Source organism: Equus caballus, chromosome 5 (genome assembly GCF_041296265.1).
Source record: "Equus caballus isolate H_3958 breed thoroughbred chromosome 5, TB-T2T, whole genome shotgun sequence".
NCBI classification, from domain to species: domain Eukaryota; kingdom Metazoa; phylum Chordata; class Mammalia; order Perissodactyla; family Equidae; genus Equus; species Equus caballus.
The window spans coordinates 2656303-2680751 of record NC_091688.1 but is presented as its reverse complement, the minus strand read 5'-3'; the positions used below and the strand labels follow the sequence as shown (position 1 = coordinate 2680751).

Genomic DNA, 24449 nt, shown 5'->3' with positions numbered 1-24449 from the left:
GGAGGAATGGTGCCAGTAGTTAGCTCAGGCCTAATCTTCCTAAAAAAAAAACAAAAAGAGGTGTAGCATCCTGCACAGTCTGATTTTTTACTGAATGTAAGGGAGCATAAGAAAGAATGGACTCCCTCCCCATGCTGAAAACTGGCCTCTCTCCCAGCAGTGAGGAACTGCTCGTCTGAGGAGAAAAGATCCTGCTCAGGGCTCTGACCTCCACTGCAGGACAATGTTCAGGTTGGCGTCAACAAGCAGAGAGGACAGGGAGGTGCCTGGACCGGATCAGGGCTCCTCCTACCAGTGAGACAGAGACTCAGAGGGCATCAAGAGGCTGGAGCCTACTGAATCAAAAATCCCCGGCTGAAGGGAGACAGCAAGCCATATTTCTGAAAAGTTCCCCAAGCAACTCTGATGTGAGGTCAGATCTACACATCAATGATGTAGTCCAATCCTTATTTGCCAGAGAGAGGCGGGGGAGAGGGGAGACCAAGCAGAACTCCAAAACATTTCAGTGAGAAGCCCCATGTTACCCAGTTATGTAACAACGAATCTCAGAGCAGAACCCCACATGACATTGTGAAGTGGGGCAGGTTTGTTCGTGGAGAAACCAAGGCAGGCAAGCATGCAAGGTCTGGCCACCCGCTGAAGCCAGAGGCAAATGTCAGGGCTCAGAGAGGAGATGAGCCGGCAGACACCTGAAGCCCTGGAGACTGGGGTGCTGATGCTCAGTCAGCTGGCTCCAGACCCCTCACTGACGACAGGAGGGAGAGGCGAGAAAGGGTGTATGTATGCAGCTTCAGCCAGGACCGGCTCAGGATCTGGGTCAGACTGGGGCCTGCAGGTGAGGGGGATTGCAAGACTCAACTCGAAGGTTTGAGGGGAAGCGGCCAGAGAAACAAGGGCAAAGCTGACGAAAGGCCAAGGACAGAAAGCTCAGCCCTTGTGCCTGCCCCATGCAAAACACATGGGCCTGCTCTCCTGCTTCTCTCAACATCTTTGCACCACATACCAAAAAGCACAGGCCAGACGTCAGGGGCATCTGGATACCTCCTGGCCAGGGCCCTAATTTGCACTGTGACTTTAAGCAGGTACCCTCTTGACCCATAGATTCCTCATCTACAAACTGGGGTCGGTAATACCAATACAAAAGGGTGCTATGACAGTCAAACGAGCCAATGCCGACGAATGTTAAGCACTAGTGAAGGTGAGGCATCGCATTCTAACCTTTGAGCTCTTGCCACTCCTTCTGTGTGCAAGTAGCTGATGGAAGCGAATACTTCCTGGGAATATTTCTTCTTTCCAGAAGAACCTAGTAGTTATGAGCACGGTTTTAGTATCCAGACCTGGATGCAAATTTTGCCTGTCACTTATTACCTGACTCTGGGCAAGTCATCTAAACTCTCTGATTTTTACTCTGTAAAATTGATAATAATGCCCTCTTTCCTTCAGGATTTCAGTGAAGACTGAATGAGATAGAGCGTACACAGCTTCACCTGGGCCCTGGGCCCTGGCGAGCCCTGACCGATCATGGCTACCACCTTCATAACTGTTCTCAAAATGCCCCGAGATGCTGAGCAGCACGACCGGAGAACGCCTAACCACATCTCAGAAACCAGGCAAGAGGGGCTCTTGGGCCTCCGGCTTTAAGCACTTACATCAATAAGGTCGGACAGGTCGTGGATGTAGTACTTGAAGACAGACGCGTTGGTTGCCTCCAAAGCCAGTAAGTACTCATTCCGGGCTTTAATGGCCTTCAGTTTATTCTCCGTGTACTTGGCTTGGCGCTGAAAAGGGAAGAGAAGTTAATTTTACTTTTTTTTTTTTAAAAGGGAGATTGTTCTCTAAAAGATGAAAGTACAGTACATTCAAGAACCACAATTGTGCTGCTACTCCCTATGCACGTCTGCCTTAAATTGGGTTCTAATTCTGTTTAATGAGATTCAAGGGCATAATGTAGATCAATCCAGGAAAGGTTAATGAGCTCCCTACTTTGGATGCGTGTCCCAATTTAGTTCTATCTGCAAATACCATTCTCCGTCCTGGCACCACCCCCACAAAGGAGGTGTCACGACATCTGCCCTGAACACCTGACATCTGAAGCCAAACCCTAGGTCTACAGTCCCCCTCCAGGCTCGAGAAAGGTGGCTAGGTTTCTGATTTATCTGCTAGGTGAAAAACCGGGAGCCCACATGGCCAAGTTCTTCCCATACCCAGGATTTCTTCTGCAGTAGATAGCAAGGACTCACTTTTGGTCATTAGGCACTAAAGGAACCCAGAGATTCCTTGCTCTGCTCTTCCTGGCACCTACTGGAAAATTCCTATCAGTCCTGACTTCCGGAGCCCGGCTCCCCGACCCGACGGCGCCGAGAGTACGCACCTTCTCCTTCATCTTCTCAATCTTCTTCACTGAGCTCCTCCGGACATGCTTCTCCTCAATGCGGACGTTGGACGTGGAGTCGGGGGAGCGCGGGGTCTGCCGGTCCTCCTGCTTTACCGATTTGCCAATTTGCTTCTCCTCCTGCTTCTCCGCCTCCTTTAGCTTGCTCTGAGCACTGATGCTGTCGGCATTGTACATGTGATATGTCTTCATGACCTGCAAGACACACCCCACCCCCACCCCCAGTGGTCAAGCCAAGGGGGTCAATTCTCTGCTTTACAGACTAACAGACTCAGCTGGACCTCTCCCCCAGGAAGCAATGTCCTCATACTCTTAAGGGGAAAATTCCTAAGCGTTTGGTTCAGCAAACATTCTATTTAAGACCCCTGCAAAGCACAGGAAAGCAGTATTTGAACTGAGCCAACATGTCTTATTATTAAAATGACTTCATGTCTTCCATCATGTATCATCTACTTCTGTTTATTAACATTTGTAATCATTATTCTTTTATATTGGCCAAGTAATTTCTATTGCTCAGTCACTTCACAATATCAAAGACAGGATACCCCACCACCGCTCAGATCCCAAGAGCAAAGCCTTCCTGGGCTGGTTAGGAACCCTGAAGAGGGCAGCACAGCCTGAGGGGTGCCTACACTCTGTGCACCTGCCAGATACAAAATGGGAAGAGGAAAGGCTCCCAAAGCTCTTCCTACTGGCCGGGCACTCTGGGGCCCGCCTGGTCTGCTCTGTGCACATCAGACGCCCTCTCTCACAGCGACTGGAACAGCAGCGGCAAAGAAGGGCAGATGCCATTCACTGAGCACGTGGTGGAACCCTGGCTTTGTGGCAAGTGCCACACATGCATTTTCTGATTTCACCTTGTAGCAATCCTGTGATCTAGAACAACACTATGAAGACTGTGAACCTGCACAACAATTCAGGGAAGAGCCTGAGGAGGAGGACAATCCACAGCAAGTGAAACTGGAGTGGCCACAGGGAGGGAGAAGTACAAAAGGCGAGGGATACAATCCTCCAATCTCCCATCGAAGCAACTGTCTGGGACTCAACCCCTTCTCTCAAGGCGGAGGCCGGGAAGCCCGGAAGCTGCGTCTGTCTCCAGTCCTCCCCAGCGCACTACTTCCAGCCACAAGGGCCGGCTCTCCCCTGCTGGAGCTTTCTGTTCCCACCCAGGGCACCTCCAGCTCCTACCTGAGAATGAAAAATGCTTGGTAACAAACCAAGCGAGCTGAAGTTCAAGAGCGCTGGCATCTTGATGCCACGGCATTTCTTTGAGAGGGAGGATTAGAGAGTGCAGGCACTGGGGGTGTCTGGGGGACTGACGACAATGATCACTTCCTGCAGGCTGTGTCGGGGCTTCACACAGCACCTCCTTTAGTCGTCACAGCAGCTCCATACGGGCATGTTGCTATTTCCACTTTTAAAGATGAGGAAACTGAGGCTCAAAGAGATTAACCGTCACACCCAAGGTCATACAGCTAGTAAATGGCAGAATCAGGATTCAAACCCAGGTTTATCAGACTCCAAGGTCCACACTCTCAGCCACCAAGCACCAGTGTCTGTCCTCTGCACAGGCCCAGAGCGGGATTAGTTGGGAGGAAAGGTGAGTTTCAGTCAAGAGAGGCTCAAAAAGAGAAACTCCTTTCCTTTATGGACTGGACTTAGAGCAGTGGTCTCAACTGGGGGTTAATTTGACCCCCAGGGCACATGTGGCAATGTCTGGAAACATTTTTGATGGTCACAACTTGGAGCTTGCTACTGGCATCTGGTGGGTAGAAGCCAGGGATGCTGCTAAACATCCTACACACAGGTCAGCACCCACTACAGAGAATTATCCGGCCCCAAACATCAATGGTGCTGAGGTTGAGAAATCCTGGGTTAGAGGACTCTGTGGGTATACTCAGCCCTTAGGACCAGCTGGAGGGGGAGGAAGGAATAAAGAATATTGGGACATGACAAAACCAAAGTAGATGAGAGTTTCAATTATGTCTCCTTTTGGGTGCAGGATGTTTTAAATCAGTTTCACGTTATCCTGAACCTGACATCATTTTCCATAAGTATAAGATCTCCTCTGTGTATTCCCTACATAGGAACAGTGATATTTAACAACCAACAGCGTTAGAAACCTTTCTAAGTAATTTAAACAGTTCTCCAGCTTTCCAGACTGACTAAGGGAGAAAGAAGCATCTGCTACCCTGGCTGAAGAAAGTAGACATTCACCTGAAGGTGACCAAGGGAGTCAAAAGCTCCAGTAAACAGTTATAAAAGTGAATGATTTTTTTTTTTTTTTGAGGAAGATTAGCCCTGAGCTAACTACTGCCAATCCTACTCTTTTTGCTGAGGAAGACTGGCCCTGAGCTAACATCTGTGCCCATCTTCCTCTATTTTATACATGGGACGCCTACCACAGCATGGCTTGCCAAGCGGTGCCATGTGCACACCCAGGATCCGAACTGGTGAACCCCGGGCCACCGAGAAGCGGAACGTGCAAACTTAACTGCTGCGCCACCGGGCTAGCCCCAGTGAATGATTTTTAAGAAAGTGATTTTCTATTTCAAGAAGGTGCGTAATGAAGAGGTAACGCTATGAACGGACATGAGAGACAAGAAGGAGCTCAAAAGAATAGTGCCAACAGACAACAGATGAAGTGATAAAGAGCAATAATTTATAGTGTTCCTTTCACCTACAGAACTCTCTTTAAAAGAGTAAAACACTACCTCATCTAAGAAACTATAAATTCTCAAGGGTAAGCACCACTTCTTTTGTGTTTTCTTCTCCACAGTTGGGAAGCGTATCATGTACACAGCGGTGGGTTTACAATCAATGTGACGCAATGACCCTGGATCTCTCTCTGCGGAAATACAGGAGAAGCACTACCAGTGTCCTCCAGCTCAAGGCACACTGAGGTATTCAGAGGCTGAAGCTTGAATAAGTGATGTCGAAGCAATTTGGAATAGGAAACAGAAACGGGAGAGCCAAGCTAGCACCCAGAGAAGCAGACACAGCGAGTCAAATGCCGACAAGGGAAAACCCGGAACTGTAAACTGGCAGGTCTGTGAAGAGGATGCACACCACTTCGAAAAACGAGACACTGAATTCATGCCTTCAGCTCTGCTTCCTCCACAAGCCACAATAAAATAATAGAAAGAGTTTTTATTATAATTATTATTTTTTAGGTATAAACTGAAGAAAACAAAACAATGAAAGCGGAAGCTGAGAAGCACGGAAGGAAGTATTAGCTGACGGACTGGATCCTCAACCAAAAGCGGGGCGATCCAAGAAGCAGCCAGGTTTCCCTCACAGATGCCCGAAGAGACAGTGGTGGTGGTGGATGAAGACGGAGCTAAAAACGAGAGAAAGTACTGAAAGCCCGAGAACAGTGAGACTCCCAGAGTCCGTCCGTCCCCACCGTGGTGGACGACTGGAGGACCGCTCTCAGCGAGCGCGAGCGCGGACGGGCTCAGGCGGATCAGCCGGAAACCCTACAGTGAATGTTGAGACGGCCCAGGCCTCTTCACCACTCGGCCCCCAGACAGAGCCAAAAGTTCAGAAGAGCCTTCTCTGGGGAATCTGACCATCTAGGATAAAAGACCTGGGAATACGGATATAGGGCTTCCTCAAGGACACAGCGCCCAGACAGATCACCCTATAGCGAAGGCCACGGTGGACACAGAACTTCCAATCAGCTTCTCTGTGCTTCACTTGAAAATGTGAGTAGGCAGCTAAAGATCAGCAGACATTTAGGGAAAACATCTAATGTGAAAGACCAAAACCAAAACAAGCAATTTAGAGGAAACAGAAAGTATACTGAAGAGAAGAAAACTTCAAAAACAATCCATCTGTAACATCCCTAGAGAGATCAATGAGAAATGAAAAGACACTGCATCATGAAACAAGAGCAGGAGGCAACAAAAAAGGAACATTTAGAGAGCAATAAAAGAGCTCTTGGCAATTAAAATCCAATTCAAATGTCTCTCCAGGGAGCCTGACCTCCTGCCGCTCCTACGTGCACACATGCACAGGAGCTATCAACCTCATATTTCACTTGCTGCTTTACTCTTCTGTCTCTTTTATTACCACTAAATGCCTTGAGTTTGGGGACATCTCACATTTGTAGCCCTGGTGCCTAGAGCTGGAGACAAATGGGGAAGCAGAGTTGGGGGACTTAACTGACATTGTTTCAAGGAGGCAGGTGCTACATACCAGTCGGAAGCAGCTCTGCACGCGGACAGCTGCTGCACCAAATCAAGGGGACATATTCAGGGGGAGAAGAGAAGTAGAAAACCTCTGGGGCGACAAGAGCCCAGTGTCTCAACACCTGTCTTTCTCAATTCCAGGGCTTCCTTGACTCTTCCTACTCAGCCGATCCACGGGGCTTCAGTGCCCCCACATACACTCCTTCCTGTGGGGGCCTGCTGGGTTTTTCCAGATAAAGCCTCCAAGTACAACTGAGGCAGAGGATTCCAGAGTTCTTTGTGAAGCAGTGTGGTCTGACTTCAAAGGAATTCCTGGATATCAGTCAGAAAACGAGAACCGCTGACGCTATGGCCTACAAACCATCGCTCATGATGGGGGAAAAGCAAGTGGAGGGAACGCTCCCTGGGACTGCTCTCTGCACAGCAGCTGCGGGAAGAGCCCCTGGCACAGAATCCAAGTCGGAGAAATCAAAGGCCCTTCGGGCAGCAAAGAGGAAGGCACAGAGGGGCAGCTGCCACGCACGGAGAGTCTGGGCCTCTTGCCCAAAGGCATCTCTATTTGGGAACACCTGGGCCCTGCCCCTTGGATCATCAAGGCTCAAAAGTACTTAAATTGCCAATCCTGGGGTAATCAGTCTCCCAAAAAGAAGTATTTGCGGGTAAGAAGATCGCTGAATATGGGGGGTTCCTCGTATCCTTAGTTTCCTTTATCCCATGCCCACAAGTCACTGCCTATTGGCTCACTGAAACAAGAGGCCCCCCACCCCCACCTTCCAGAAGAGAAAATAAGGGGGAGGCTCCTTACAAGAAGCTCTCCCTTGTTCTCTTCTTAACTGCTCCGAGAGACAGAGAGAGAGTAGATACAACAAGTAGTTGCCCAAAGCCAGCATGCACCACTCCCAAGTTTCTACTTGATAAAACCATTGTCCCGTGTAGGAGGCCAATCATCCTGGTTTCCCCGGGCTCTCCTAGGTTCAGCACTGAAAGTCTCATGTCCCAGGAAACCCTTCAGTCCTGGGCAAACCGGGGCAGTTACCCTAAAGCCACAGTATCTTATTCAGACCAGTCCTGCACTTATGTCACCCTCCAGAAGAAACAACTCATAACTCTACTCTCTACACTTTCTAATGGTCTGTCGAATCTGCAAACTCATTTGACCCCTGACTGTAGTCTGATATTTCAGGAAGTATGACTCCCCCAAGCCCCCCACCCCTCAGGGTTTGGAGATAGCAGTACACGGAGTGTGTGGAGACCTGAGTTACAGAGGTCAGGAGTGTCCCCGAGATCACAGAGACAGTGGTGGACCAGGTAGGATCTGGGTTGTCTAACTCAGGAGACGCCAGTCACCACACAAGAGTTTTTCAGTCTTCGTACTTCTGACATGTTAGGCCAGATAATTCTCTGTTGTGGGGCCTCCTCTGCATTGTAAGATGTTCATCACTTCCTGATCTCTAGTACCTCCCACCCCAGCTGTGACAACCAAAAATGTCTGCAGACATTTCTAAATGTCCCATTGGGGGAAAAAATCACCTGCTTGAGAATGACCACACTAGACTATTCTGCCTTCTTTGGAACTTTCCAATGTTCTCTCTTTTTTTAAAAAAAATTCCCATTGCCTACTAGAGGAAAACGTCAAATTTTTATTTTGGCCTTGAACAGATTACGTGTGTACCAATTCGCGTCGTAGGCAACATCACACCCAGCCAATTCTGAGCTTGCACCCTGGTGGGAAGGCTCTATGCTCTGCATTGACTGTGGCCTCGCCGTGGCCAGTAAGGCACTGGCCAGCACTGGATGCCTGACGGCTGCAGGCACAGGTGCCGGCTCGGCCCTCCTCCCATGAGGGCAGCAAGCTCCAGGGCCTCTTCCTCACTCCAACACAAAGCATACACGTTCACTTACTTTCTTTTTTAACTCATGGCATATTAAGAGATCTAGGACTCTGAGGAAAGCTCACAGATCCCTAGACACTGCTCTTCCTCTGCTCCTCGGGACCTGCTGCAGAAGTGGCACACTAGATTTGAGTTGGTTTGGGGCTTGCTGTTTATCCAACTTACTTCTCCCAAGAAACAGCAAATAGCAGAGGCCCAAATAAAATACAATAAATAAAAGGATTCATTTAATAACTAAACGTATCATTTTCTATCTTAGTATATTCTTTGCCAGGAGAAAGGAGTAATAATAGCTCTTCTTGGTGACTAGAAGATGCTCTAAAAATAAAGAGCAGAAGTAAAGCATTAAAAAGACAAGGGAGCTGAGGAAACTCATCCAGTCTGAAAATGGTTCACAGCAACGTGCTTCTATTTTTAAAAAGCCTTAACTTCATTTGAAAGAAATGAAAACTTGGGAGCTGAACCAAAGGGTACTATCTATCTACTTGGCTTCAGAGCAGAAGAGTCATAGAGCAGAAATTCCAAACACACTGAGCGTCGCTGGAGACAAGTCTGATGACTGCTTTACCCTATTTACTTGCTTAACAGTTGCCATGACAAAACGGCCACACCTCGGCCTTTGGATCAAGAACATGGAATTCTGTGATCCCAAATGCCTGCGGTGCATGTCACCACTGCCTGTCTTCCTGTGAATTTAAAAAAAGAAAGAAAGAAAAAGTGCAGTGAATAAGCAAGTAAACAGAGGAATTCAATTTCACCTCCAAAACAGGATGGGGCAACCCTGGAGAATGACACAAAGGCCTGGCACAGCCCAGCTGCAGAACAGAGCCCTGAAAGGCTTTAGCTGGACAACAGAAATAGTCCCTGTGTGGCAGCAGGAATTTCCTTGGTGTGCATGTGTGCTTTAATCATAATTAACCAAACGCGGCTGGGGGAAAAACAACCACCTCCCAGCGCATGAAGGAACACGCATCAGCCACAGTCATCACGTGCCAGAAGCCCAGGGACTTCAGAACAGATCGCGCTTTCTTCTCCAAACCCCAAGCCTGCCTCTTCATGGAGGTCTGGCCTTTATAAAACCCTACAGAATTGATGCAAAGCTCTCTCTGCCTGAACTGATCCCTGATATTAGGGGCATTAAGGACTCTGTGCTTCCCTCCGGAGCACCTGCTCTGGGCTCAGACCAGTAGATCAATCCAAGAACTGATGCAAAACCTTGAACAATAAATCCTTTCCAACAAGCACATATTAATGGTGCAATGCAGGCTATGCTCCTTGCCATTAGGTTCGGGGTCCCTGGTTTGCTAGTAATGGAGGTCAGCTGCCCTGGTGACCTAGGCCTTGGCTGGTCTCTAGAGATTACGCCCCATATAAAGCCAGAGGGAGCTTGCACAACTAAGGAGGGATCTTACTTTGAGAAAGTGTTTTTTGGCTCATTCAGGTTTGAAAATGTGAGTATGAAAAAAGAGAGGGGTGGAGTCACCCCAGTGGGGACCAGGCACTGTCCTCAACCTCAGCTCAGTTCTGTTGCTGACGTGACTATGGCCACAAGCTGCCAAATGCTGCTTCCCTCTGCTTGTTAAAGAGCCCAGCAACCCATCTGACTTACCGAGTAGAGCTCATTCAGGACCTTCATCAAATCATCTTGGAGCTGCTGGCCGACTTCTTTACTCTGCAAAGAAAGAGGAATGAAGGTTAATTGGGAAAAAGAAGGAGGGAGGAGGGGGGCACCAAGGGCAAGAGCAGCACTGGCTCTACAAATAACGCAGACTCAATTAAGGCCCATTATTTAACCCAGCAAATCAGATAACCACTCTGTTCAGACCCAATTATGGTCAGATTACTCAGAGAGTTTTAATAAAATGAAATGTGCCCCTTCTAAAGCCTAGTAAAGGCAATCATGTCGGGGGGGAAATGGGTTGCAGCCTTTGATTTTTCAATTGGTCCCCAAAGGGCAAGCCAGAAAGCCACATCCCACCTAGCAACTGTTGTTAGGTGGAACAAGCTTTCCCAGATAGTTGTAGTCAAGCATTCCTGAGAATCGTGGAGGGAAGTAAGATGTGAAATAGGATGAGATAGGAAGAAGGATATAAACATCCAAGGACTTCAAGGAACCTAACTAAATAGGAACCTCCCAGAAGGAAGGAGTGACACCTCAGTAATGGCTGCGAGATTAGCTAATGTTACTTGATTCTGATATACATTAAGAGGTCTCTAGCTGGTTAGTCCTAAGCAGTGGTGGCTCTCAGGTTCTTTGCTGCTGCCACCCACAGCTGGCATCTGACTACACGGAGCACAGTTGAAACAGAGAAGAATGAGGAAGCAGTTAGGAAATAAGAGCCACACCTTCTATACTGAGTGTTTTATGCCAAGTTCAAGAGAGCAGGGGATAAACCTGATTGGCAAGGATGGGTCACTGAGAGGTGACGCCCTCATTTTATCTTCTGCGAGCTCCTTTTAGTTCTTTCCTACTAAACATCAGATACCACCAAAGCCCTTCTAACAGAAGGTACAATACCAGCCGCCGGCACAGCTCAGGTCCCAGGCAAAGAAAGGAAGAGGTCGCAGGTCAGAAACATCATCATTTAAGGTCTTGCTTTTTTAAGATGCATCACTTTAAAAATATTTTTTCTGATTACAAAAGCAATATATGTTCATTGTAATAAATAAGAAAACCTCAAAAAAGAAAAAGGAACTCTTTTTTTTTTTGGTGAGCCAGACTGGCCTTGAGCTAACATCTGTTACTAAACTTCCTCTTTTTGCTTGAGGAAGATCAGCCCTGAGCTAACATTTGTGCCAATCTTCCTCTATTTCGTAGGTGGGACGCCACCACAGCATGGCTGATGAGTGGTACAGGTCTGCACCTGAGATCCGAACCTGTGACCCCGGGCTGCCAAAGCAGAGTGCATGACCTGATCCACTAATGCCATCAGGCCAGCCCTCAAGAAAAAGTAACTCTTAATTCCTACCATTGGAAAGCACCACTCTAGACTTGGTTATATATTTTTCTAATCTTCTCTTTCTATTATTCTTATGAAATTGGGATTGCATCATGCACACTGTTAACTTACTCATGCGTTATTCGTGCGTAACTTAAGTTACTTACCGTAACTTACTTATGTTGTCAGCATTTCCCTACGTATTATTCTTCTATGACATTAAAATACATTCTATAGATGTATCTCCTATCCTTGGACATTTACTTTGCTTAGAAATTTTTATGATAAAACATGCTGTATTAAATTAATTTGTGCATAATCTATGCACACGCCTTTCATATTTTCTCCTAGAATTAACATTGCTGAGTTAACTACTACTCATTTACACCATTAAATTGCCCTTGAGACAAACTGTACAAATTTAAAATACCACCAGGAGCATATAAGAATGCTATTTCACTTTTTTTGTCTTGATAGGTTGACACAGTATCCTATCGTAATTTGTAGTCTTTTAATTCTAGTGAGCCTGAACTTGTTTTTACACGTTTATCGGTCACTTTCATCTTTCTTTTATGCTTTACCATTTTTCTATTAAGGAATCCATTATGGAATATACCATATGTGTGACCTTTATTGTGAGTAGATATGAATTTTTACACCTGGTAGTGGGGAAGGGGGTGGAAAGAGCCCTGGATGAGCAATCACAAGATTCTCCTATTCTCAGCTGTTCGACCATTGAGGAGACAACTTCAGACAACCTGGTTAATGTTTCTGGGCCTCTGTTTTCCTTTCCATACAATGGACGTCTTTGGCTAAAACGTTCCTAAGGTCTTTTCCAGCCTCTGCCATTCTATGATGCTTCATGATCTCTTGCCTGGCTTCTTTGAGCCCATATTAGACTCAAACCCCACCCACATTTCAGCACATAGTTGGTTGGCTTCACTCCACAGAGCAGAAGATAATGAGCAGGTTCTCCTCAGGGACCGAGACGCTCTTCAAAATGGATGGCTTCAGGGGTATCTTGCCTGTCTTAAATTTACCATTCCCAAAGGTCTCTCAATCAATGCCCTTAACCACCGGAAGAAGCCACAGAGGGAATGCCTGTCATCTAGGATCTCACACACCAGCCTCTCCTTCCCATCGTGAGGAAAGCTGAGCTCCACCGAAGCAGCAGAGGTCCACGGAGGTGAAGTGAGGCGAAATGACTCACCAACCAGCCCCAGCGTCAGCAACAGTGCCAGGAAGTGACCATGAGCATGACTTTCAAATGCCCTGCCCTCCAGCCTCCAGCCGGCTCCCCCTGCCAGCCTCCCATCCTCCCTTAGTGCCGCCTCTGTATAAACAGCAGAGGGCACAGAAGAAAGCTCTCGTTCCTTCTCTACCCTATTGCTTATCCGTGACTTAAACAACTTAGCCCTCACCCCCAGGATGGGGTGGGGGGCCAGGGGGGGAGAAAAAACATGACCAATAAAATAGCAATTAAGCCCAGGCAGGTGTTTCCTTTCGTGTACCGATTACACGGAAAAGGACCGACTCAACTATTAGCCCTGTTTATTTGAACAGGCTGCTGAAGTGATTGCGACTTACCACCCCCTCTGGTCGAGGGCTGGCCTGGGAACACACGTGTAGCTAGCCCAGTTAAAGTGTGCGAGAAAGCCCCAGCAACTGGGAGAGAGGCAGGAAACAGCCAGTGCCTCTCCTTTCACAGATGATAAAAGGCCACCGTTCTCTATGTGACAAACCTTCACTATGCGCCTTTGGGGGCGAGCGCGGCCCAGCGGCCCAGGCAGGGCTTCCGTGCTGGCCACTGTGGAGGGGGAGTCGGAGCTGGGAAGCTACAAGGGGGCCCCACCCAAAGACAAGGGGCCCCACCCAAAGACAAGGGAACATTTATTCCTGGGAACAACCTGACGAGGCCGAATACATGAATACGAAGACCGTAGAGTCTTTCCGTTTCCTATACAAAGAGCAAGGGGTTTCTAGGCGGGGAGGAAAGGAGAATTTACAGAGCAGTCTTTGTGTGCTATCACCCAGCCCGCATCTCTTTTCTTTAAAATTTCTTGGAAGAGAATGAGTCATCTAAACATTGCAGGAAACCAAATAGAAGTCGAGGGAAAAAATTACTTTGGGCAAAGTTTTTCTCTTAAATGTTTGCATAGTAATCTTTGCCTGGAAAAAAAAAAAAGATGCCTAAATTTAGAATAGAGATGTGGCCCAGTTCACAATGCTGGTTCTGCGGCCTAGGAAGTGCGATGGGGTGCTCAGGCGGGGATCTTTTATTTTGAAACTCACCACAGCCGTGCGGCCAGAGCGTGATTCACGGGCCCCCACTCAGCCTGCAGCTGGGGTGGGGCTGATCGGAAGGCAGCGAGATTGCAACAGCTCCCGCCGGCTGTGCGCTGACAAAACGGGTAGGGAACCCTCCTTTTCTAACAGAGAACAGCATTGGACAACGGAACTGAAACGCACAGGCTCATTTCCCCAAGACTGTCACGTTCCAAAGCCGGCTCATTCACAGGAAGGATGCAGCAGCAGAAACGCAAGGAAGCACGAGGCTACAGGGTCTGGGAAGCCGGGACAGGTGGTCACTCATCTCTGGATCAATACGTTTCCTTGTATTGGGATGGGTTTGTCTATTATCTCTTCCCAAAGAACACGGATTATGACAGGGTTTTAAAACCAGTCCTCATCGGGGGAGGTTCCCTATCGCCTGACTCTCCAGTTATCAAGATCAGCACTGGTGTGCTTTCCAAGTCGGGGAGGGCAGCTGTTTTTGACTGGCTATCTACACTCAAAGCTGTACTATCTGAGAGCCACAAAATCACCCCCATTTGTATGAAAGGAAAAAAATGAGGAAGGCATGTCTCTGCCATGTGGTGAGAGCTAATTTCAGCCCTGTCCCAAGGCTGAGCCTGTCAGCAGGTAGAAACAGTGGGGTCCTTTAGTTCTCTGCCGATTAGCCTGTGTCAGCAGTTTTCCAAAAAGTATCCGATTTTCAAGGGCTCATATCTCCCTCCACCAGCACCAGCACTGCCACCCCTCCCCCAAAGATGCTTCTGAGACCAACTGTTAAAAAATCCAGTTTAAAACTGAATTTATGTTTACAGATTTCAGAGGAAAGGGACATGAACCCGATATGAAGCTCTGGCAGCAGGAGAAGTGCCACCAGATGTAGGGTGACAGTTTCAGGGGCACTCGCTCACCACTTCAAAGAGCCCAAGTTTCACGAGCTGGAGCTTCGCCTGAACTGCTTTTGGTGGGGAGGACAGGGCTGAGAGGAGAGACTGCTCGGCAGCAGGCCAGCGCTTGGTGATGGTGGGCACTGTGTCTGGCCTCTCTCCAACCCAACTCAGTCCACCTCGCAGCACAAGGCTGTGGGGGTGCAGGCGGCATGATCCTGCAGGTCAGAGCGCAGGAAAGACTTCTAGCTTTCCCCTTGGTCACACTGCTTGTGTATACGCAGCATTCACTCATTGACTAAGAAACCACAGGATGGCTGTAGGAAGGCCGTGCGCCAGTTACGACCTTAAACTCTGGGGAACCCGAGGTAGCATAAAATGCAAATATACTGAATTGCAAAACTTTTATAGAAAGGTAGGCTGGCAGCTGCCACAAGAGGGACACCTGAGGTGCTTTCACCCTCTGAAGATAGGGTGGGCCAGGATGCTCAAAACACACATTTTTCAAATTGCAATCCAGCATAATATGTGTGTCTACAATAAAAGTACTCATTATGCACAGTGCATTCTGATATTTCCTATTCTTTTCTCTTCTCTTCTATTTTTTTATGTTGGTCATAACTCACTAAATTCATTTTATGACTCATTAATGAGTCATTATACACAGGTTTAAAAAGACTGGGTGCACTGTAATTGTGAAATTAATAAAGAAAAGAGTGAGTTAAATACTGGAGCCCACCACCTAAGACATAAGCTAAATAACCCGCCCTCTCAAGGCGGCTGATGGGATGTTTCGAAGCAGGTTCAACAACTGGATCTTAGCAAAGGGGAAAGGCTGGGTTTTAGTGAGTCAGCAATCAGGAGTCCATCAGCAAATATTTACAGAACATCTATTATGTGTCAACCACTTAAGGCCTGACTGGGAGTATAGCAGTATACCAAACAGACAGTTCAAAAGTTTACAATCTACTAGGGGCCGGCCTGGCGTTCACAGGTTCAGATCCCGGGCGTGGACCTACACACCGCTCATCAAGCCACGCTATGGTGGGGTCCCACATACAACAGAGAAAGATGGGCACAGAGGTTAGCTCAGAGCCAATCTTCCTCACAGAAAAACAAAAATGTTTACAATCTACTGAAAAAGACAGACATTAATCTGATGCCTGCACCCATCGGAACACAATTCTTCTGGTCTCAAAGACATTACTAGAAATGGAATTTCTTAAGCTGGTTTTCTAGTTCAAGATCAATTCTTTTTTTTTCTATCTCAGCCAAGAGGTTTCCACACTTTAACCTAACTCCAGAGCAAGCTAGATATCAAATCTAGCTTGCCAGAAACAGAAATCAGATTTTAAAAAATCTAGCTATTTCATAGCAAATCCTTTTTCTTTGAATTTGCCTAAATTACTAATAGATATTTCAGGTTATAACGATACTGCTCCTGCATAAGTGACTCCCGAAGCGGTCACATTCCATTTTTAAGGAATCTCTTGAGCTTATCAGCACCATAAAGACTAATCTCAGCAGTGAATGGGCGTAGAGAAACTCTCCCAGTGACAAGACTCATATTTTAAAAGAAAATGTCAGAAACCTGACACAGTCTGAGACCCAATACCTGTCTCAGAATTCGCCTTCTGAAACACAACTGGTTTCTCAGTTAGATTCCTATTTAATTACCTGAAGAACTCAGTCTAAAAAAGAAGCTAGTAAAATATAAACCACCTAAAACTAAGGAAAGAGATTGATTCTAACTTTTAAAGCGTCTTTCTGTCTTCCTTGGTGCCAAGCCCACTGCTCTGTACACAGTAGCCATGAAATAATCAGTTGTTGAATAAATTAGATCTAATTTGAGTTTAGACTTAAACCCCATGGACAAGAATAAACAACATAGCTGTGTTTTCTTCATGGAGAGAATTAAAAGCGGAAACTCCACCGGAAGTTCCCCACATGGACTCCCTCGGGTCACAACCAAAGATGAGCCCAAACACTTGAGATGACTTCCCCAGGGCCAGGAGCTGTTCGTCTCCTGTCGAGGACCAAGTGCAGCACCAGGAGGGGCGAGACACGAGGCCTGGGAGCAGGATTTGAATCCTGCTTGCACTGCCCAATAGTATGACCTCGTGGAAATTATTTCACCACTCTGTGCCTCAGCTTCCCCATCTATAAAATAGGATAATAAAGAATAATCCATGTAAAATGCTGAAAATAGAATCTCGCAACTAGCATGTTCAATAAACATTAGCTATTATTAATACGAGAGTCCAGCCCTCTCCACACCCACTTGAGTGCTCTTTCTGCCACACTGTGCTGCCGGCGCATGCTCCCTCCGACACGTCAATGACCTTGGTATGTGGAACTGGGCAGGCCCGAAGCTGCTCCCCAGGCAGGACGCAGCCCAGCCCTCCACTGGAGGGGCTCTGTCAACCCACAGGGAAGATGAATCTTTCTTTTTCCTACGCCTGCTGCTGCGCAATCTGTTCTCTCCAGTTCCAGTAAGAACAAAAGTAACAATGACTCTGTAAGAAATATGCAGTTTTCCTGAAGAAAAAAAAAGCAAAAACAAAAAGTAGGTGTTTCGCAGACAGGAGGAAACTGGGGTGGGGGGGGTGGGGGAAGGTGCAGAAGGAAAATAAGGAGGACAGAATCACTCTCTATCCTCCAGGTGGATCAAACAGAAAAGATCCTTGTCAGCCGCAGCACCGGGATTGGTTCAACTGGGTCATAAATTAAACGTCCAAAGGCAGTGGCTCCCTACTGCCTGGTCAGAGAAGACACAGACTGCCCGTTTCCAAGTTCTGGTCTAATGAAGTCCAGGCTTTCCTCTCCAGGGCACTTGTTTCTGAAAGCCATTTCCTTACGGCTTTTCCAGAAGTTCTGGAAGGTACGAGCAGTCACACTTGGTAACCTACAGTAACGCTGGCGGCCCTGGGAAAAAACCACTCCCTGGCAGGACAGTGAGATGCAGCTCCTACCTTCCGTGGACACTCATGACGCTCTGTCACAACTGACCAGAGCCTCTTGACAGGGAAACAGAGGATTCGGACCAGACTGCGTGGCACTGGACCGGGGCAGGGCCGGGTGAGAGTGGGGCAGGAAGAGGCTGACCGCCCTGCGAGCTCCCAAGACCTGAGACGGCACATCTGAAACACAGTCCTGTACCAATCGGATTCCTCCGTGGTCGTTTCCATCTCTTAGAATGGCCTATTCTAATGGTACTAAGAAAATAAGCTGAAAGCAACTCCCTTAAAAGGAAGGAGACAAGTCTGAGGTTTACTTCTTAAATCACCACTGTGATCCTTTTCTTGGCAAATTTCTATCTTTAACTCTTCTGGATGATGACTTCAGCGGAGTGTAGTAACTCTTCAGGCCCTGATCTCCAGGGCCAAAGAATTTCTTGAGGTCTGCTGAAGACGAGTGATCACGCCTCTCCCGGGCAGGACACTAAAGGCATAGAAATGGTGTCTGGGTGGCCGTCGCACCCTTGGGTAGACCGGGACACGGGACAAAAGACATAAAGGCAAACAGGCAACCTGAGAGCACAGATGTCTCAGCAGCTGTAAAATGAATTCTGGAGGGAAAATAATCATCGGCTCGGAACTGGGCAAGAGGGGAAAAAGAGCAAAAATGAAAAGGTGCTCGCAAGCCTGTGCCCTCCTACAGTACGGAACGCCAGGGACTGGGGGAGAGGAATGCCCGTGCAGCTCCCAGATGGCTGGGAGGAGGCTGGAAGAAGGGCAGTGAACAGCGCTCAGCGTGAAGACCGAGAGGAGGAGGGGGTCCTGGGAGGAAGTCAACCAGTCAGCAGCATCCTACAGGAACTGCCTGGGGCACTGGGAAAATCGCTGATTCAATACTTTCCGAAAGAGGAACCCAGCAGCAGAGTCCATTCATTGAGGGACCGTGTAGTTTCAGTACTTTTGCAGTTGCCTTAGAATCCCACTGCCAAGAAAAGAAAAGAGGTTCCAGTGCGTTCAATTATGAAGAGAGCGTTTTCTTGACACTCCAGGTGCGGAGTGGGACCGAGAGGAGCAGACGCTGACTCTGGGAGACGGGCAGACGATTAGAATGCATTTCCTTGGGGCTGCGTGGAGATCCGAGACAGGACGCTCGCTTCAGCTACCGTGGCGAGGCGCAGCCTTTTCTCTTTGTCCACACTCCGTCCACATGCGAGACCACTCCCATCGGTCACGGTCCATACAGTTCAAAACCTATATCCTTGAGGGAGGGCAGCTTCCCTCCAGCACCTCATCCCAGTGAAAAGCATGACTATGAGGAGAATGTCGAGTTTGGAACTGGCAATTTCCAATCTCCAGCTCTGATTTCTCACCTAAAAGCTTTAATTTTTCCTCTTCCATTCCAGCTTTATAAATGTTCCAGGGACACTTGGAAAGAATGCGTATCTGCGGGTGTTAGGCACAGTGCCCACATGTCATTCAGGTAACATGAAATTTGTTAACTGTTTTTCAAATCTCCTCTATCTTTACTGATTTTTTTAATCTAGTTGTTTAATCATTCACTGACAGGTACATTAAATCTCCCATTGAGGTCAATGATTTGTCTATTTCTCCTTGTAATTCTGTCCAGTTTTGATTTATATATTTAAAAGTTATGCTATCCAGTATATACTGCTTCCTGGTAACTTGAATCTTTAAGTATTATGAAATGTCCCTCTTTATTTCTAATGGGACTTTTTGCATTAAAATCTACTTGGTTTGATTTTATCAGAGCTCTCTTTTCCCGTTATTTTGCTTTAAATCTTTCTATATCCTTATATTCAGGTTGTGTCTCTTCTCTTCTAAGCAACATATACTTCAGTTTTGCTTATTTAAAATCTGTCTGGAAATCTGTATGTTAATTTTATAAGAGTCAATTTACACTGATTGCAATTACTGATACATTTAGGTTTAAATCTGTCAATTGGCTATATGCTATTTGTTCTACCTGTCTCTACAGTCCTGTTTCCTCTCATTTTTTACCTTCTTTTTTGTGTGAGGAAGATTGGCCCTGAGCTAACGTCTGTACCAATCTTCCTCCACTTTGTATGAGGGACCCTGCCACAGCATGGTTTGATGAACGGTGTGTAGGTCCACATCCAGGATCCAAACCTGTGAACCCTGGTCCACCCAAGAGGAGTGCGTGAACTTAACCGCTACACCACTGGGCTGGCCCCTATCGTCTTTTTTTCTTTCAATTAAAAAAATTCAGTAACAGCCACTCTTTTTGGTATATTCTATGTGTTTTGACAACTGCACAGGTGTGTAACCACCACGACAACTGAGACACGGTACAGTTCCATCGTCCACCAAGAAAACCCTCTCATGCTGTGCTTGTGTGGTCAAACTCTGCTCCATGCTGAGCCCCTGCAAGCCGTCCCTGTGTTCTATATGCCTACAGTTTCACCTTTACCAGAATCTTTCTTAGCTTCTTTGGTCTATTTTTAATTCACTGAGTTTCCCCCCTCTTAGACCGGTAGAGATACTATTTCTCTAGTGATAACTCTAAATTACAACACATATCCTTGACACGTCAAACTCTAATATCAGTTAATACTCTTACCACTTCCTGGACAATACCTTTAAACCTATTTCCCCACCCCCATCTAGATGTAGACTCTATTGTTGCCATTTACATTGATTTTATATGTGCTTAAAACCCCAAAAGAGATTACTGTTTTTAATAGTCAATATTCATTTAGATGTACACTCATATATACTTTTTATTTCTTATTCTTTCCTGCATCTCCAAGCTTCTGTCTGGGATCATCTTCTTTTTGCCTAAAGAATATCATTTAGTATTTATTTTAGTGCAAATCTGATGGTGATGAGTTCTCTTAGATTTTCCTTGTTTGAAAATGTCTAGTTTACCTTTATTTTTGAAGGATATTTCTTTCAGTATTTCATTCCATTGTCTCTGTTTTCTGTTGTTTCTGTTGAGAAGTCAGCTGTCAACCTTGCTGTTGCTCCTTTGAAGGTAATATGCCATTTTCTCTCTGTTTTTTTTCAAGGTTGGCCCTGAGCTACATCTATTGCCAACCTTCTTTTTTCTTCTTCTCCCTGAAGCCCCCCAGTACATAGTTGTATATTCCAGATGTAGTCCTTCTGGTTGTGCCATGTGGGATGCCGACTCAGCATGGCCTGATGAGCACCCAGGATCCAAACCTGCAAAACCCTGGGCCGCTGAAGCGGAGCACACAAACTTAACCACTCGGCCACAGGCTGGCCCTTCCCTCTGGTTGTTTTTAAGATTTCTCTCTCTCAAGGTTTTCACTCATTTTACAATAATGTGCCCACATGTAATTTTCTTTGTATTTATCCCACTTGGGGTTCACGATGCTTCTTCAATCTGTGACTTGATGTCTTTTCTTAATTTGGGACAATTCACAGCCATCATCTCTTCAAATATTGCTTCTACCCCATTCTCTCTGTCCTCTTCTTCTGGGACTTCAAACATATGCATGTTAGGCCCATTCACCATATCCCACAGGTCTCTTATGCTCTTTTTTTGTATTTTCCATCCTTTTATCTCTCTAAGCTTCAATATGTATATTTTTCTGACCTGTCTTTCAGTTCACTAATTCTGTATTCAGCTTTGTCTAATCCGCTGTTCAATTCACACACTGAGCTCTTTATTTTAGCTACTACATTTGTCAGTACTAAAATTTCTGTTTGATTCTTCCCTTTTGTCATATTGAGATAAAGTTCACATACCATACAATTCACCATTTTAAAGTGTATAACTCAGTGGTTTTTAGCATATTCACAAAGTCGTGCAACAATCACCACTATCTAATTCCAGAACACTTCATCACCTCCCAAGAAAACCTCACACCTGTTAGCAGTCACTCCTATCGCCCCTCCCCCAGCTCCTGGCAACTACTAATCTACTTTTTGTCTCTATGTATTTGCCTATTCTGACTATTTCCTGTAAATGGAATCATACAATATGTGGCCTCTTGTGTCTGACTTCTTTCACTTAGCACATTGTTTTCAAGCTTCATCCACATTATAGCATGTATCAGTAATTCCTTCCTTTTTATGGCTGAGTGATATTCCATTGTATGGGTATGCCATTTTTTGTTTATCCATGAATCACTTGATGAATATTTGGATTGTTTCTGCTTTTTGATATTATGAATAATGTTGCTATGAACATATAATATTTTTGTGTAAGCATGTTTTCAATTCTCCTGGGCATATATCTAGGAGTGGTATTGCTGGGTCATAGGTTAAGTTTTTGCATAAGTTTTGCTTAAGTTTTTGAGGAACTGCCAAACTGTTTTTTTCACAGCATCTGCATGATTTTACGATCCCACCAGCAAAGTATGAGATTTCCAACTTCTCTACATCCTTGCCAACACTTGTTCTTTTCTTATTTTCCTTTTTTGATTATAGCCATCCTAGTGGGTATGATGTGGTATCTCACTGTGGTTTTGATTTGCATTTCCCTAATGACTAACAATGTTGAGCATCTTTTTCATGTGTTTGTTTGCCATTTGTATAACTTTTTTGGAGAAATGTCTATGCAAGCCTTTTGTCTTGTTTTAAATTGGGTTGTCTGTCTTTTCATTACTGAGTTGTAAGAGTTCTTTATGTATTCTGGATTATTAGATCCTTATCAGATACATGACTTGAAAATATTTTCTCCCATTCTATAGCTTGTCTTTTCATTTTTCTTGATAGTGTCCTTTGAAGAACAGAAGTTTATGATTTTGATGAAGTTCAACTTACGTATTCTTTCTTCTGCTGCTTGTGCTTTGGTGCCATGTCTAAGAAACTACGACCTACTCCAGGTCACAAAGATCTACACCTGTGTTTTCTTCAAAGAGTTTCAGCTCTTATATTTATGTCTTTGATCCACATTAAGTTGCTTTATTCTTTAACAGTTCTAGTTTTCTGTTATTATTTGATTTCATAAACATATTAAACACAGTTCATTTAAGTTTGCCTGAATCCCCATGGGTCTGCTGCTTTCTTACACGCACTGGACAGTCACGCCTCGCTTGATGATGGGTATCCATGCTGAGGGGCCCCACAGCCTGGGGAGGTTTACCAGGGCTCTCTCTCCTTGGCCTTGATTCCAATTTTTGTCCTGCTAGCCCTACAAGGCTATTAAAAGCTCTGCTCGGCTTATTGGCCCTGAGTGATCTTTTCTAGAATAGCAGATGCCTCCTGGTCAAAAGCAGCTCTGAAGAAGCAGAAGGGTAGTCTGCTACCTCAGGCGCCATTTCTAGAAGCCCAACTCAAAGCTTCACCTCTGAAGACACAGATGATTTATGTGTACGTGTAGCCCTCCCCAGGTCCAGTGCAATGCTGGATACCAAATAAGTCCGGAAATATGCCTTGTATGAAAGAATGAACAGATACTGGTGAAAGTGAAGGCTTCCCACATTTATGTTGGAAGGTTGTTCATCTCCCAGGACACGGTAACCAAAGTATTCTGATAAAACAAAAGAGAAGCAAGCCTGGTTTTAACTATGGTTCCTCATTACTTCCTCAGGGGCTTTTCAAATCCACAATCCATCAGAGGGCAGGACGGGGCTGAATCTACTGCAGATAAAGGGCATCTCTGCAGTTAGCTGGAGTGATTGGGAATCCAGATTCAAATCTCAGGCATTCTCTGGTGACCTAAGGCCCAACAAACAGAGGACCTCCACACAAAGTTCTAAGAATGAGCACATAGCAAAGTCTTACACGGGCGCCTTTGGGGTCTGAGAAAGGTTTGGCCATCTAGCTTGTTCCTGGGACAAATGCGGAGATGTCAGCTTCGCCACTATCCCAAATTCTTTAACAGCACACTGGCCTTTCCTAAGTAGGAGTAGCATAAAAACGAAAAGAAGTAATCACTGACTTCTAATTCTCTCTCGAAGACGTGGCCATACACTGATTCTCCCCTCGTGATACATCTGATATCTGTCTCCTTTTAACTCCTCCTGTCACTGCGACCACACTGCAGGCCCTTGCCACCCCGCCCCTGAATCAGAGGCCCAGGCTTCCTGAAACAGCAGCTCGGTTGTATCGTTTTCCTATGAATAAACCTTCCATGGTTCCCAAATGCCCTCAGAATAAAGTTCAAACTCCTTGGTCAGGCATTTAGGGCTCTCTTCAGCTTTGTTTCAACTATTCTCCTCATAAATACTCTGACTTAGCCAAACTACTTTACCCAGCACCCTCCGAAGAGTCTTCACACAGTCCTGTGCCGTCTCTTGTTCTGAAGCCTGTTCCTTCCATACGGGACGTCCTTCCACTCCAACTGCCCCTCACACTCACAAACTCCTCACTCTTCCATCTCTTAATTATGAAATCATTTTCACCCACTAAAAACCCAGCTCAGAATTCACCGCTCCATTTTGTGCATGTGAAGCACTTACTCCCATGCCTGGCATAAGAGAAATCTTCCATACACATTCTTTCAAAAAAACTGAGTGTGTGCGTGTGTGTAGGAGATATAATTTTCAATCAATGGTGATACGGAAATTGCATACCTATTTTTTAAAAAATTAAATTGTGCCCTACTTCACACTACATATAAAAATTGATTTCATGGGGATGGCTTATAGACTATAATGTGAAAGACAAAATTACAACTTTTAGAAGATAATATAATGCAATAACTTCAAGACCTTAGGGTAGGAAAGGCTTTCTTAAACATGGCAGAAAAAGCACTAACCATAAAGGAAAACGAATGCAACGACACTAAAATTATGAACTTTTATTAACCAAAAGAAAATACGAAGAGAAAAAAATAGACAGGGTACAGTGTAGGAGAATATGCATCTACACTTATAACCAATAAAAGGACTAATATTCAGAATAGGTACTTCACAAAAGAACATATCTAAATGGTTGATAAAAGTA

The 24449-nt window shown here is 45.9% G+C and overlaps 1 protein-coding gene and 1 long non-coding RNA gene across 20 annotated transcripts in view; one reads left to right on the top strand and one right to left on the bottom strand.

Moving 5' to 3' along the window:
• The window catches only part of SRGAP2 (SLIT-ROBO Rho GTPase activating protein 2), a 236803-nt gene that overhangs the window by 64084 nt on the left and 148270 nt on the right, over positions 1-24449 (bottom strand). For all 19 annotated transcript variants that reach the window (XM_023640439.2, XM_023640440.2, XM_070266562.1 and 16 more), the window contains 3 exons: positions 10087-10149; positions 2372-2587; positions 1650-1778 (listed from right to left, as the gene is read on the bottom strand). In XM_023640439.2, coding sequence (XP_023496207.1) covers positions 1650-1778; positions 2372-2587; positions 10087-10149 — 408 coding nt within the window. The remainder of the gene's footprint in view (positions 1-1649; positions 1779-2371; positions 2588-10086; positions 10150-24449) is intronic.
• LOC138924003 (uncharacterized) lies at positions 18428-22544 on the top strand. Its single transcript, XR_011438436.1, has 3 exons — positions 18428-18601; positions 18956-19032; positions 22275-22544. It is a non-coding gene; the product is annotated as an uncharacterized lncRNA (long non-coding RNA).